At 44.4% G+C, this 16649-nt stretch overlaps 1 protein-coding gene across 1 annotated transcript; it reads left to right on the forward strand.

Moving 5' to 3' along the window:
- The first annotated feature begins 3542 nt into the window (after nt 1-3542).
- Sfrp4 (secreted frizzled related protein 4) lies at nt 3543-13844 on the forward strand. The gene is made up of 6 exons (XM_051143239.1): nt 3543-4347; nt 5573-5653; nt 6318-6383; nt 8234-8432; nt 11223-11286; nt 13454-13844. Exons 1-6 carry the CDS (start codon nt 3903-3905, stop codon nt 13643-13645), a joined length of 1047 nt encoding a protein of 348 aa, XP_050999196.1. The 5' UTR covers nt 3543-3902; the 3' UTR covers nt 13646-13844.
- Nucleotides 13845-16649: the final 2805 nt, after the last annotated feature.

The raw sequence follows: 16649 nt of genomic DNA on the forward strand, positions 1-16649 counted from the left end.
AGAGGCTCCGAGCTCGAGCTCGGGGCTCAAGACACTGGCCTGGGGAATCGCCCCGAGCTCCGTCTGCCCTGGCGGCTGCCTACTAAAGCTTGTTTTTACTGCTCTCTGCTGCCAACAGGAAACGCAGCGGCAGTGATGCCACTAGCATCTTGAAGGGCATCGCGATTTAAAGTGTTTGGGGCAGAGAAGAGGGAACATACTGAGAAGCGATTTGGTTCTTCTAGAACTGCAAACCCTCAGTGGGGGCGATTTCATGAAGGAGAAGAGGAAAGTAGAGGTGCTGTGGCATTTTCTCTGGCTGCTGAGACTTGTTTCTTGGTAAAATTGCGACTTTTATTTTTTGTATTTTTCCAAATTAAAAGTGTCACGATGGGTCCTTCCTGAAGAAATGACACTAATTGCTACTGTGGACACTGGACAGTTCCCAGTCTCAGCCCTTTACGTTGCCTCTAAGTCACAATTCAGTGAGATTTCACTGTGCCCCTACATGGCCAGGATTCAAGTTTAGAGGTTTTTTTTTTTTTTTTTTTTTTTTTTCCTGGGTTTACATCTGTAAAAACAAATTAGGCTTGCGTTTAAGTAATGTTAGCATTATAATATAGAGAAAATACAAGATGAGGAAAGATTTTAAAGCTCCTTGCTTTACAATTTTATTTACATGTGCACTTGATATCAGATACGAGGAAGAGTGAGCCTGTAGGAAAGAAATGGTTGCCAGCGTTCCTCCATGAGGGTCCAGTGCTGGAGTTCAGGCAGGCATCAGAAGGCCAGGCTGGAGCCTGATCATGTAGGGCCTTAAAAGCTGGTAAGTGTTTTGTTGTGAATACTGAGGACTGTGGGGGGCTACCCGCCCATAAACAAGCCAGGGAGAAAGCTCACTCAGTTGCCACCAGGAGACTATGCAGGGCCAGCCAGTGGCTGGGCAGCAGGAAAGAAGCTGCTGCAGTACAGAGCCTGGCTGGGTTAAGGCAATGGGAATAGGTGGGTTAGAATGGAGCTAGAACATACAGCAACAGATTGAAATCGGAGGCAGAGGTTTCTGATTTGGGTAGATGAACATTCAATCTGAGTCAGGAAGGAAGCTAAATTCTACTTAGGCTAACGGGCTTTGAGACGACAGTGGAATACCCAGATGGAGATAACCAGAGACAGTTCTAATGTGTCTTGGAAATGCAGTACAGATTTTAGATTTGGAAGCCAAGGGCACACAGATGGCCACTCACTGGGATTGGGGGTTGGTGCGTGGAAGAGTCTTGCCTCCCCCTCCCCTGGCCCCCATCTCCCCAGGGGATATTTGCCAAAGAGCTCTCCACCCCTGAGTTTCCAAAGTGCCACCATTGAGGAAACCCTGAGAAGAGTGCAGGGTAGAGAGTGAGATGAGGGCTTAGGTCAAAATCCTGGAGAGCACCAGGCATTTAGGAAAGAGATAAGTCAGCCTGGAGGGCTCCAAGGGAGCCACCCCCAGAGAAGCACTCAGGACAACATGGAGTGACCCAAGGGAGCCACCCCCAGAGAAGCACTCAGGACAACATGGAGTGACCCAAGGGAGCCACCCCCAGAGAAGCACTCAGCTAGGACAACTGCTTTAGCCCTAAAGCCAGAGTCACAGGCTTTTTGGATAGCAGGAAGAGGAAGAACTATACGAAGTGTCCCGTGAGTCCTCAGCTGGGTTACAAACAACATGAAAGACAGCTTCCTGTGGCTGGGGGTGAATTTGGGGTGAGCTCATTGTCAGTGACCTCTAACCCTCTGTCTCAAATACCTATGCTAACATTTTCCTTCATTTAGTTCTTGTTTTCTTTCCGTGTTGGGATGAACTTAGGTCATTTGTGCTAGGTAAGTGCTCTACCCCAGAACCAGGCTCTGTAGCCCTTCCTTTATTAAAGAACAGTGGATCGGAGAGCATTAGGGAAGCCCAGGAAACTTTGAGCTGTGGTGGTGAGGGGCCTGCATAGTTAAAATTAAATATGCAATAAATGCAAATTGGCTCCTAAGACCAAGCCTCTCCAAGTATGTCCTCCCCTGAAAAAGGAAAGTGATGGAAATTTTTCGAGTTCCCTCCCCCTCTCTTCCTCTCTCCCTCTCTCCTAGCCCCTGTCCCCCCACCCCATCTCATTAGAAAGTTAATCTGAAGATCTTTTTTTTGCTCAGTGCAGGTGCGGGGGGGGGGGGGGGCGTGGTTAGACTTGGTATTTCACTACTGGAAAAGGCTTAAGACGTCTTTGCTGCCATCCTCTCTGCTTGATATTTTACTGTCTTGGTTTAGCATCTTTGGGACTTAAGACTTACTCTGTTGGAAACCAGAACACATTTCTGATTGGCCTGAGTGTCCTAGGTACTCTGGGTAGCTTCCAAATAGTATAAGAACTCTTCAGAGCATTAATGTCTTGAAAGTGCTCATCTCTGTGCCTTCCGTAATAACAGAGACAAAGGCAATTGCATTTATTTTTGTTTTGTTCTATTTTGCCCAGCTGTTTTAATCCTTAGTCGGCTTTCCACCAAAGCTAACTTGTGGGCCTCAGCTCTGAAGAGATAAAATAACTTCCATAAAGCCAGATTTCAAGTTTTACCACAACTTTAACACTCAGGGAAGTAGTTTTCTTATTGTTAACGAGGAAAGCAAATTTACATCAGGAGTCTTGGGGTCTGACTGCCAGACTTTCGATTTTAACTGACAACAATCACACCTCTTCTCTGTGAAAAGTGAGACCAGCCTTGATTTCGCTGCCTCTTCCTAATGCAGAGAAGAGGAAAGTAAACACGCACCCTTGCTTCCCAAAGCTAATGGATTCTTAAGTAAAGTAGCCTGCCTGCGGTTTATAAAAAATCAGGCCGTTGGATTGGAGAAATCTTTCAGAATGCGCCCCCTCTCAAGTTGTCTTTGTTTTCTCTTGGTTTCCACTTGTGCTGGGCTCAGGAGTTAGTGTTTAGAGAAAAGAAACAAATAGAGAAATTTCTCCAGCACAAAGATGCTCTTGCACCCCTGGGCAGTTCCAAGTTCCTGGAGCAGGCACAAACCAAATGCCTGGTAAAACTTGAGCCAGAACTAAGTCCACTGGCCACAAAACAACATCCGTAGCAACAACAACAACAGTAAAGCCCACACAATGGGGGGAGGGCTGAGGAGGCTTATATAGCTGTCAGTGCTGGTTTCCACACCTAATGAGCTCAGCTTTCCCTACTCCTCACTACTCAGGCGCCTCTCTCGCCCCCTAAAGGAAGGAGGTAAAAAACTCAAAAATGTTTCACAATTAAGGAGCGACAACTGGGTCACGTTGCCCCAACTCTATACTTTCAGGAAACTTTAAGGCCTACTTAGCTAGCCAAGAGTGGTTTTCTCTCTTCAAAGTCTCCCCTGCACCTGCTTGTATCGAACGTCCGAAATGACTGAATGCAGGATGGTCCTTTTCTTGATGTGAAGAAAAAGGACTAGCCAGCCTAAAAAGGAGGGAGTTAGGTGGGGGCGGAGGCAGGACTGTAGCCTTTGGTTGCAGAGCGGCAGGGATGATGTCACCAACTTCTGCACAAGAGCCTGGGGGTGGAGCAGCGGAGCGGGAGCCGGCGCTGTGCTCGCAGCTGCCAAGGCTGCTGAGCCCACGTCAGGGGACGCTTCTGGATAAATAGGGTCCCACAATGGCCGTGACCCGCTGCGCTCGGAGCTGCGGGGTCCAAGACTGGAGCTTCCTGCGCGGGTCGGTGTCCTGGAGGCTGAGTGCTGGCACTGCTGATGCTCCCTGCGCCCAGGGGCGATCAGCGGCCAGACTCCAGAACTCCTCATCAGTGCAGACCCGAGCTCCAGCAGGAAAGCTCACTGCGCTGCTCCTAGGTGAAGAGATAAGGAGAGCAGCGGGGCTGGAAAAGAAGGGTCCTTCCTGCCGACGGCAGCGCAGGAGGACGGTGCCATGCTTCTGTCCATCCTGGTGGCCTTGTGCCTGTGGCTTCGCCTGGCGCTGGGCGTGCGCGGTGCGCCCTGTGAAGCCGTGCGCATCCCCATGTGCAGGCACATGCCCTGGAACATCACCCGGATGCCCAACCACCTGCACCACAGCACTCAGGAGAACGCCATCCTGGCCATCGAGCAATACGAGGAGCTGGTGGACGTGAACTGCAGCTCCGTGCTGCGCTTCTTCCTCTGCGCTATGTACGCACCCATCTGTACCCTGGAGTTCCTGCACGACCCCATCAAGCCCTGCAAGTCTGTGTGCCAGCGCGCACGCGACGACTGCGAGCCCCTCATGAAGATGTACAACCACAGCTGGCCAGAGAGCCTGGCCTGCGATGAGCTGCCCGTTTACGACCGTGGAGTGTGCATCTCTCCCGAGGCCATTGTCACTGATCTTCCGGAAGGTAAGGCAAGAGGAGGTATTGGGGGAAACCAAGAGATTCCAGAGGCGGACACAATCACGTGAGAACCAGGTGGCTTCACATAGAGCTGACCAGCTCCTGTCCCATTGTAGCTCACTGAGCCTTGGAGGAGGTTAAGGGCAGGGAAGATCCCCTCACAGAGAATTCTCAAGACAGGGAAACATGGCAGAGCTCCCTGAAGGAGAATAAGGTTGCTTGAAGAAAAACAAAACAAAAGTAAACTAAAAACAACTAAACTAAAAACATTTAACTGTTTTTATTTAAGATAAATAGCACAAACATAGCCAAGGCAAGCAAATATTCCTGTGGATGTGGGTTGGTGTTAACGGCACCTCCTTCAGCTTATCCCGTGCTTGAATCAGTCCCACTACGTGGTGGCTAATGAGCTCTTATTTAGTACTGACTGGGCATTCTTTCTCAAACAGCAATAGTAATTCTTACTCCCCACCAGGAGAAAAGTTGGTAAATGTAGCCGCTCTGGATAAAAGCCACTCGGTATCCATGGTGTGCTAACCAAGGCACTGGGTCACATCGTGCCATTCTCTCTCGCGCTGGTTTTCTGTCTTTGCTGGAAGGAGCACTCTGTATTCACTTCTTGAGAGGAAACCTGAGACCATCATTGTTGTGGCTTCTCCTAAGTCTGATCATCCTTTATTTAAAGAGACAGGGTCTAGGATGGGGACTCAAAGGGGGTGGCATGATTTATGAATCTTGTTTTAAATGCCTCTCTTACTTGGAATACTAGGGAAAAGTTTAAATTAGAAATAAGAAAAAAATGCTTAAATTTCGTAACTGCCTGGAAGTTTTGCTTAGTAATTTTGGCAACTCATCCCTGGACTGTTTCCGCACTACAGTGTGAGGCAGCCGTGTGGAAACAATCTCGTCATTCTGATTGGAGACCTGCTAACTTGTTGACTTGGAATATCAGTATCAGGGTGGCTTAGGGAGGGAGGGAGGATGAGATGGATCCAGGTTGCTGTCATGGATGGTCAGTCACATCAAGTTCAAGCGAATTCTTGACTCACATTTGTCTTTCTTAAGCCTGAGATGCTATGAGAAAAGCAGGTAACGATCACATGTTCTTTTTAGTATGGTAATACAGTGTTGGTTGTTTGTACTGGCTTGTAGCCTCCAATGATTCTTCAGTCCATTTGAACGAGGGGACCCAGTTATTGACTGCATCCCCTCCGGCCTGTTTGTGTTTCAGATGTGAAGTGGATAGACATCACACCAGATATGATGATGCAGGAGAGGTCCTTTGATGCTGACTGCAAACGCCTGAGCCCGGGTGAGTTCTGTCCTTGGACTTCCCTTGCTTTTATGCCCCGAGTGATGTCTCCTCCCCACTTCCCACATGCCCCGAGTGATGGCTCCTTCCCACTTCCCACATGCCCTGAGTGATGTCTCCTCCCCACTTCCCACACGCCCCGAGTGATGGCTCCTTCCCACTTCCCACATGCCCCGAGTGATGTCTCCTCCCCACTTCCCACATGCCCTGAGTGATGTCTCCTCCCCACTTCCCACATGCCCTGAGTGATGTCTCCTCCCCACTTTCCACATGCCCTGAGTGATGTCTCCTCCCCACTTCCCACATGCCCTGAGTGATGTCTCCTCCCCACTTCCCACATGCCCTGAGTGATGTCTCCTCCCCACTTCCCACATGCCCTGAGTGATGTCTCCTCCCCACTTCCCACATGCCCTGAGTGATGTCTCCTCCCCACTTCCCACATGCCCTGAGTGATGTCTCCTCCCCACTTCCCACATGCCCTGAGTGATGTCTCCTCCCCACTTCCCACATGCCCTGACTGATGTCTCCTCCCCACTTCCCACATGCCCTAACTGATGTCTCTTCCCCACTTCCCACATGCTCTGACTGATGTCTCTTCCCCACTTCCCACATGCCCTGACTGATGTCTATTCCCCACTTTCCATGCATTTTGTGTCCCTTTCAGATCGGTGCAAGTGCAAAAAGGTGAAACCAACTTTGGCAACATACCTGAGCAAAAACTACAGCTATGGTAAGTCTTCGGATAACATTTGCTTTGGGGACTTGGCACACCAAGGCAATGAAATCATATGAGCTTGGATGTACTAGTCAAGGAGAAGAGGATGACGGGTAGATAACTGCATGCTTTCTGGACCGCTCAGCAACTATGAAGCTTCTTGTTTTTCTGGGTAAATCAAGGTAAACACAAAATAAATCACTCACATAAAAATAGTCTCAGTGAAAACTGCTGTGCAGAGAGTGGCAGAGGCCACTGTACTCTGTCCTGGGTCCCTCTGTCCCTCCATAAGGGAAGGACGAGGGTTTGTACCAGGGCTTGTTTATGTGAAGACCAGAGCATAAAGATCTGACTGAATCAGCAGCTACAGATGAGCAGCCTCCTCTCTTTTACTTGGCCAAACCATCTAGCACTTCCTCCAAAGGAAAAACAAATCAACTATGTTATTTTAAAAGTTTTGAGAGTTTTTAATTCTACTATCATCACTTGGAATTAAATTTAATTTTGTTCTTTTAAAACATGTCCATGAGTTCTGAGTACATGCGCGCTTGCACTGGTACATACATACATGTACATACATGTGACACATATACACACATATACATGAAAAAAGGGAAAAAACAAATCAAATGTCTGCTTAGACTATTCAATATTTTATTGCATATCTTATTTCCCCAAAATGACAAGGGCAAAAAAGTAACAGAAAAGGTATAGTTTCTTTATCAATTTCATTATTATATTTTAACTGAAATCATGTATCCATAAGAAACTTTAGATTATCTACAAAGTAGGGCAGTATGGAACTCTGGGGAGATGACCTTTAGTTCAGCTGTCAGATTTGAGAATCATGACTAACCAATGTGGATAATTCAACAAGAGAAAAACACATTTTCTTTCAAGTACTCTTTTTTTTTCCTTGAATCATGTTCCATGTAGATGTTGTATTAATCAGTTCTGGTTAGTTCTTCATCTGTCAAGATCCAGCTCCTGGGTGTAACCAGAATTACTTGCTACCATTACCTCTGGGGTGCCAGGCTTTGGAACCACCTTGGTGCTGGGTTGTTCGGTTGATGTGCTTTTGGCTCCCCCTCAAGCCAGCTTCCTATGGTGGAATCCAAAACAGACCTGTGCTGGGCTGATCTGCAACTCCACCTCAAGTATTAAGTAATAGCGAGGATCCAAAAAAACCCTGATCAAAGGTGGCGGCTGAACATCCGTCTGTAACAACAATCTCATCCCCACTCACCCTGGGCTTTGTGTAGTCAATTTGTGGAATTAATGGCCTGAGGGCAGCAGCTTTCACCGAGTCTTTGGAGTAGGAGTATGCCAATATTAGGTGTCAGGCTGTCCAAATATCCAGAAATGAGCTCAGCCTGGACTCTAGGAGGATCCTTGGTGCTTAGATAAGAGCCAGAAGTCTTCAGGGACCTGGAAGTTCTGACTAACGAATTCCTCAGTAAAAAGAAATTTAAACATAAGAAGGATGACCGAAGGAATATAAGCTTTACTGCGACTTCCACAGCTGATAATGTGCCCATTCTCCAACTCGGCAGAGGGACCGTAGAAACAGACAAAAATGTTTACATCAAAGTTTGGTTGACCTATAACCCCAGTTCCAAGCTAACACCGACCTTCTAATTGCCTTTTCGTTTTGTGGTGTGCTTCCTGAATTTTAGGACAATGTTGACAAAATAGGATGCTTTGCATTTAGCAGTGCGGCTTTTCTGCCGTGCTGGGCTGCTTGGACATGACCACAATTACAGGAATAACACTTTAAAAGAGGCTCTGGACTTGGCCCCAAAACACTGTCTCTAGTTTCTCCCAAAGGATTCGATAACAGTACTTACTTGACTTTTAACTTGCAGTTATTCATGCCAAAATAAAAGCCGTCCAGAGGAGTGGCTGCAACGAAGTCACAACAGTGGTGGACGTAAAAGAGATCTTCAAGTCCTCTTCGCCCATCCCTCGAACACAGGTCCCCCTGATCACCAACTCCTCCTGCCAGTGCCCACATATCCTGCCCCATCAGGACGTTCTAATCATGTGTTATGAGTGGCGCTCAAGGTAGGTTGCATACAGAGCCTGAATCTCACTCACCGGTCACGGTTTGAAAGAACAAAGTAGTGTTAGTTGTCATTTAAAACTATTTTAGGAGTTGTTTCTCCTGGAATGTTACAGTCCCTAAACATCCCTTTATTCACAGTCTGAGTAATATAGTCCAGTTAATGGGTTGATGGAAGTTTAGAAAAATACTTAAATGGAATCTTTAAGAACCTACTTCAGAATCCACCAGGTGATCTAAAACACAGTGAAAAGTACATTATTCTGAATAAGAGCTGTTATTTTTAAGTCATTGTATCAGTCTCAGCAAGAAAGGGGCTGATTTTTAAAGATTGATTAGTAGCTTAGGTGTTTACTAGCAGGTCTCTCAGACAGAAGTTCTACATGTTTTCCTAAGATGTACCCATCTCACACACACACACACACACACACACACACACACACACACACACATACACGCAAACATACACCGAAACTTTTTAAAACACATTTTTAATTGAAAAATAAAATAATTCATATTACATCTCATTTGCTATCCCATCCCGTGCATCCTCCCATTCCTCCCTCCCTCCCACTTTCACCCCATTCCCCTTCCCTATGACTGTGACTGAGGGGGACCTCCTCCCCTGAATATGGTGCTAGGGTATCAAGTCTCTTCTTGGTAGCCTGCTATCCTTCCTCCGAGTGCCATTGGGCCTCCCCAAAAAGGGGACATGGCCAAATATGGGGCACCGGAGATCACGCACACACCGAAACTTTAAGTTGGCTTCTGGATCTGAGACTCTATAACCATCAGATTAAATCATTGCAAAGCGAAGCATAATTAAATAATCCCACACAGACGCTGGCGGGGAGCACTTGTCGCGCCATGTTTTTCTCTCACACGCCCTCCTCCTGGCCCCTCATACATCAGTTCATTCCTTAGGATGCAGCCTTGAATTGTTCAGCTTACATCCTAGGACAGATTACATAACTTGCTGTAGCTTGATCCAGAAAAATCACGCATTAAAAAAAAGAAATAACCAGCACCCCTTCATTCTCCGGCATTCGTGCTTACATGTAGCTTCGTGAGAAAGCCCAGGACTTTGTTCCTCTAAACAGAAAAGCAAATGCATGTTTTGAAAATATCATAATTTCAGTGCCTAGTTCTGTATTCCAACAGTCGTTGATTCCTCTCCCCAATGCTGCACATTCATAGCCTGCAAGCCATTCTTCTCCTTGTAACAGTCTCTCTCAAGAAGTGGCCAGTGCTCTGGCCTCATCTCTTGCATTCTGTTTCTACGTGCTGTAGCAGACCAGGGTTCATTTGGGGACATACTGGGTTATTAAGCATTATTTTTTTTTTCTGGGCAGTTGAGTGGATTACAGAATCATCCAGTGCAAATATTTTTAGACGACTGAGATTTATGTAAAAAAGGTTTGGAAAGTAATTAGATATCTATCTTATGATAGACACAAAACTAGTATAAAGCTACTCTTTTTTTTTTTTTTTAACAACCATGGAGCTTAAGAATAAGCATGCAGTTAAAGCAAAGGAAATGCCTTCCTCTTATTTTCTTTATCCCCCGAACTGAGGAGTGTATCTAGTGCCTTGAGCACTCAGTGAGCCAAGATTTTTGCCACTTAGTCAAGTCTTAGCCTTCAGCTCATTTTCTCACTGCAGTATAAAACAAATTTAAATGAATTAAATTGGTGAATATTATAAAACCATGGTCAAAAAGGACAAAATTAGATGATTGGAAATATGACACCTGAAAGATAAAATGCTCTACAAGCATAAAATAAGAAATTACAAGGGAAAACGTCATTCGTTTTACTGGATGGTGTTATGTGCACATCAGTCATAAAAGCAAAGAGAATGGGACCTGCCTCTGAAATGGATATGATAAAAGTGGAGGTATTCTCTAAAATTAGCATTTAAAGTCTTATGAGCACAATGCATAAGTGTCTAAATAAATCCACACAGAAAATTTCCAGAAGACAAATAGTAAATGAGCATTAAAATTTACCTTTGTATTTCCAAAGCTCAGTTAAACAGAAGAGTCTACTTTTAATTAATATTTTAATGTCAGTGAATTAGATGAAAATGAGACTATTTTTAAAATGATTGGTAGTGTTGAAATCCACTTAAAAAAAAAAACATTGATTTATCTTTATGTTTGTGGTTGTTTGCTGTATGTATGTCTGTGCATCATATGATTGCAGTCCCCAAGGAAGCCAGAAGAGGGCATTAAATCCTCTGAAACTGGAGTTACCAGCTCTGTTGGCGTCTGTGTTGGTGCTAGAAATTCAACTCAGATCCTCTGCAAGAGCAGCCAGTTCTCTTAACCACTGCTCCACCTCTCAAAACAAAAAGCAAGCAAACAAACAAAGGCCCCTTTTCTCCAGTATTCTCATTTCAACCCCCTTATAAAGGAAACAATAAGCCAACACACACTATTTTATTCAAGGGTATTTAATACAATAAGAGCAGTGTTAGCTAAGCAAATGGTGAGTATAGAACAGCTAAGTGGATATCCAGTTGTACTCTATATTGTTTATATTTTACTTCGGCTTGTCTAATTATTGCAGAATAAAATATAACAATGAAAAGTAATATAAAGTATTGTTTACATATACAGTGTGATCAGAAAAATGTATAGGAACCAGAAAAATCCATAGATTGTTAAGAGTGGATATACAGGTTATAGGGATAAGGGCTTCTTGAGAACAAGTATGATTTTTTGTATTGGTGTTTTACTTTTATAATCAAAATTTAACTGCCAATAAACTTGCTTTTTTTTTTTAACCCAGGATGATGCTTCTTGAAAATTGTTTAGTTGAAAAATGGAGAGATCAACTTAGTAGGAGGTCCATAGTAAGTATAATTAGCAAAGTGATGGGGATGGGCAGAGATGATGGCAAGAGAATTCTGCAGACTGGGGCTTTCCTACATTGTCTTCTCTCTAGCTCTCAGAAGAGCCAGTAAAGGCAAGAGCAACTGCGAGAGGATGTGCTTAGTCCTGCTGTGACTTGATGTGCCAAGGCGGGTTGGTACCCATTGGTGGGCAGGAGGGCCTCCCCTTCTTTGAGAACAAAGCCAGAGGAAAATGGGGGAGAGGGTATGAGGGTAGAATTGGATAGAAAGAGGGAGGGAAGCTTCAATTAGGCTGTAATGTAATTAAGTAAATTAATTAATGAAAACAAAAAAGTATCGCACCTAATTGGAATTATTATCAGAAACTGTTGTTCAACTTCTGAGTTGACACAGTTGTACCCAGTTATAAGGTGCCAGTTGTTTCCAGGTTAAATTAGACCCTGTTGTTTCTTTATTGTATTACAACATAATGCAGTGAACAGTATAAAAAGTTAGTGTTCACTGAGGTTAAGATGGACTTATGCCTGTAGATATGCTACTTCTAAAACACATACCACAACTACCATAGTACACAGCATTTAAAATAATGTAAGGCATTTCTCTGTGCAAAAGTAGTTGACTTGTGGTCAAACTCATAACTGTAATGGCACTATCAATGCCATATTAATAAGTAGACCTCGAATAATTCTCCCTCCTTAGGTGAAAGTCATCTGCAATTAAAATGGTAATGCCTTTCAAACTTTTAAAGCCTCTTTGCGCCTCAAAATAAAGAGACATATTGAAGAGAATTTATATTTTAGTGTCACAAAAGAAATTATTACTCCTTCAGATTTCAGGAATAAAACTCCTTAGACAGGGCAAGGGGTTGTACTAAGAAGTAACTTATGGAGAAAACAGCCAACACTGAGCATGCGTACAAATAGAACAAACAAGGCTCTGTGCTGAAAGCTCCTATCAGAGTCTCGGGAGTTGCTTAGCCAGTGTTTTCACTGTTATGAGATACAGTATTCTAGCAGTATTCTGCATTTCTAGTGCCCAAGACAAAACTATAATTGAAAAATCAATGGAGAAATAAACTCAAACTCTGCTCTCCACACTCTCTCCACACTCCACATGTGTGTGTGCATACACACCAAATAAAGAAATAAACAAATAAATAAATACCATAACGTTTATTCTCAGATAAACTTGATTATCTGTAAGATGACTCATTCCCCAGTAGTCTGGGCACTTTAGTGGGTTACAGCAACTACCCTTTATCTGCCTCGCTGTCTCATGCTTTGGTGTGTGTGTGTGTGTGTGTGTGTGTGTGTGTGTGTGTGTGTGTGTGTGATTTGTTTTTTTCCTGCAGTCAATTGCAGATCAAAAATATAACACAATATAGTAAGACATTTTGAGAGAAACCAGTTTCATTATAGTGCATGACTGTAGTAAGTTTATTCCTGATATTATCTTTTCCTGTGCCTTAACATATTAGCCAAGCCTTACAGCAGGCACATATATATGTACAACAAAAGGCAAGGCATCAATGGAGTGCAGTTTACGCATGGTCAGCATTATGCACATGGGTTCTTAGAAGACCCAGAGAAGGACTACTGGATTTGCTTTCCTTTGGATGATGATGGTGATGGTGATGATGATGATGGTGATGATGATGATGATGATGATAATAATAATAAGTAATTACTTCAATGCAGTAAGTCACTGGCTTTGCAGGGAGACTACATGGATTGCTGCTGTTAGTTTTAACCAGACTATCGTAGAAAGCTTTGTTCTGTAGAGATACTGAAGCTGGCCATCAGAAGCACACAGGGAGGGCTTGAGCTCTAGAAACCGTTGGAGGATGTTGAATTCTGGCAAGAACTTTTAGCAGTCCTGTGGACCTCTGCAAATATCCTCTATATGCTCATTTATCGATTTGGGCAACCGTGCCCACATATGTTGTAAGCTTCAATGAGATGGTGAGTGTTGAGACTTCTTTATATACGAATCAGGTTCTAATCACTGGGTGCATGGTAAGTGTCCAATGCAGGGAATCTGTGCAATTGGCATGATACTGTCCTGGAACTGCAGTGATGTGAAAGCTCACTGGTTGGGGCTGGCATCAGCTGAACAGCATAAAAGGGTGCCACGTATTTGATAGTTACACTTACAAATTGCCTCCCAGCAGTGGGAAGAGCGGCTTCGTGACCAGCAGAGGACAGTTCAAGACAAGAAGCGCACAGCGAGCCGCACAGGTCGCAGTAACCCCCCGAAGCCAAAGGGAAGGCCACCTGTTGCCAAAGCTGCCACCTCTAAGAAGAATGTCAAAGCCAGAAGTGCCACCAAAACGTCAAGCCTGAAGAAAAGCACTAGCTAATTGCTTTCCAGGATGGAGCCACCCCCACAGATAAGGCAGTACTGCGTCGGACAGCCTATGGAAGGCCACACACCACTTGCCTTAAGGACCAACTGTGGTTCTCTTTATAGACACATGTTGCAGCATTTTTTTCTTAATGATAGCTTCATTGTTTCTCTTTAAGCCACACAGCTCTGTTGCTGGTTGGTCCTCTGGTATGAAAGGCGTAAGAGAGAAAGCTGATGCAAAGGTTTCTGCATCCAGAGTGGCCTGTGTGCATACTCTCTGTGACCGTCAAGTGGCAGGAAATGTGCTTCTGTTTTGAGAGTTTACCTAATACGTATTTTGTAAAGTTTTCATACTACGTCAAACAAAACAGGTGTGTTTTGTTTTTCTTTTTGACAAAAGTATTGGTTTCCTTTGACTTCTGTTAGGAAGTTAGTGGTATATTAAATGTGATTAAAAATATGCTTTTTGACAAAGGGAGGAGGAATGATACTTAAAACATCTTCATGAGTTTGTTGTCCGCAGAAAGGTTTTTCTGGTGAATGGGGTTTTGGAAATTTTAGAGAGATGGGATGTGTGGAATGGTGATGTGTGTTTTTCAGACCTGCAATTCTGTCTTTAGCCAGAAGCTTTGAAAATTAAGCTAAAAATGACAAATAAAAAGGAGAGGCAGACTGTTGATGTCTTTGTTGTCATAGTCTAGATTGCTACACGATGCTGAAATGCTCGGATCAGAATGCTCCTCACTGGTGTCCTGTGAGTTTCTCTTCCCCTTTATGACTGGGGTACCAAGTAGCAGGCTAATCCTTCAAGAGACTGGGGCACTCATCTCACTCCAGGGTCTCTTGGTGATTCCAGTCACAACCAGGACAGCCTATTCTCTGTGCACTTTCAGGTACTCGCAGCCTGCTGAAGCTGGTTCCCAGTGTGCTATGCCACAGTCACCACGCTCACTGTTTACTTGGTACAGGGAACAGAGGCCACTTGATATCTACTTACTACACAGGGACTTAGCAGAACTACACATGGAATTAGCAGAACAATATGAATGCTTAATATAACTATTTTTTCCATCATCCCTGATTGTCAGAGGAAAGGTAATGATAGATCACATTCACAGTCACTGAGACACAAAACTGAGGTGGACACAGAAGGGGGCAAGAGGGGGAAACACTTCTATGGGAAGTATCAAGTACACACCAGCCGCCTCCTGGAGGCTTCACTTTGCTTGCAGTGTGATGCCAAGCTGGCAGCTGAAGAAACCCAAGAGCATCAATAAGTTACATGTTACACAAGCCTACTGTACCAAACAGACCCGCTGACTCTTAAGGAAGTCCTGACAGGAACTTCACATAGCATCTACACTCTGGGATCTCTGGACAAGTCACTAAGAACTGCTGATAGATAGGCCATGCGGCCCGTTAGCACAGGAGGACTGACTGACCAAGGACAGTTAGAAGTAGAACTCATCACACTGCGGAAAAGGAGGAAAAAGACTTCAGTAAAAATATTTTAATTGCAAAACTAAATGCAATACAAGTTGGAGAGGGACTGGAGAGATGGCTCAATGGTTAAGAGGACTGACTGCTCTTTCAGAGGACCCAGGTTCAATTCTGAGCACCCACATGGCAGCTCACAACTGTCTTATCTGACACTCTCATACAGACATACATGTAGGCAAGTAAAATTAAAATAAATTCTTTTTTAAAAAGTTGGGGAATAACTTTTTAAATCTAAGTAATATTTATGTCAAATGTTTAACTGAAATTATGTAATGAATATTGCACAGATTACTAAATTATGGTTTGTGGAGATAGATTATTCAGTGGAGTGCTAGCTGTGTAAGCATGGAGACCTGAATTTGATCCTTAGAACCCATGTAAATTAGCTGGGCCTGGTGAGCAGTGTTTGTAATTCCAGTGCTGGGGAGGAGCCAGGCTTATAAGCCTGTGGCTTATGGGGGTTGAAGACCAGGCAGATCCTCTGGCACCAGCACAGAAACATCTCATCTCTCTGACCTTGTCAGCTGTTGGCAAACACCTCAGTTGTTCTGTAGACAATATAAATGCTCAGTGGTAGAGTAAGTGACAGCAACTCTTTCAAGGTTTGCAAGGATGGCTATCAAGAAGCTTATTCCCCTAAATATAATAACTCCCTAAGCCAGAAGGAAGTCCAGTGGCCCGGAGTCTCCAGCCCACCTACCGAGTCTGAGTTACAGCCACCAATGACCGCCCATGCAGAGAACTGGCTCAGAATCATGATGCCCTTTGATGGCCAACCACCACACCAAGAAAACGGCACTCCTTTCTCAGCATTTTCCATCTTCTTTCCCTAGTCATTGATTTTCTGGCTCCTTAAAGATCCATATTACCTCTTCCTCATTGGTGGCTTGAACACTAATAGAAACACCACTTTCATTCAGGGTCCAGAGAGTATGGAAGAGAAAATTCTGAGCCCAGGAACATGGTTGGAACTTTGTTGCTTATGCAAGGCTACCAGACCCAAAGCAGGCCATTTGGAAGACATGATCTTCCACAGCAAGAAAGGTGAAAGCCCTTGGCTCCTTGTTGGCCATTTCCAAGTTCAAGGGTGAAGTATAAATCTTGGTGACCATTAGAAGTGGATATACCCAACATACACACATTCCTAAGCAGGATGTCAAACATGTGCCCACAGCCAGCACTTAAGCATTATGGCCATCCTATTGGCATTGTGGATTGTATCAGGCAATTTCCTTTACAGTTGCCAAAGGAAGGGCTGAAGCAGCTACCACCTCTTCGGGAATGCTGTTGGGCGCCAAGAAAAGCCACAAGGAGGAAGACTCCTTAGGAGAACAATCAGTCTGAGGCTACTTTGCAATAGATGGTGTGTCCTTTTAGAGCACTGGAGACATCGTAGCACAGCTGCCACCTGGTGGCCAGCAAATGCCATTTCCACCATCTGGTTGGACAGTATTAGGGCCAGATTTCCGGGGAATCCTCAGAATAGTTGGCCAAATTCATTACAAAGTCCACCATCC

This window comes from Acomys russatus, chromosome 3 (assembly GCF_903995435.1).
Source record: "Acomys russatus chromosome 3, mAcoRus1.1, whole genome shotgun sequence".
Lineage (NCBI taxonomy): Eukaryota > Metazoa > Chordata > Mammalia > Rodentia > Muridae > Acomys > Acomys russatus.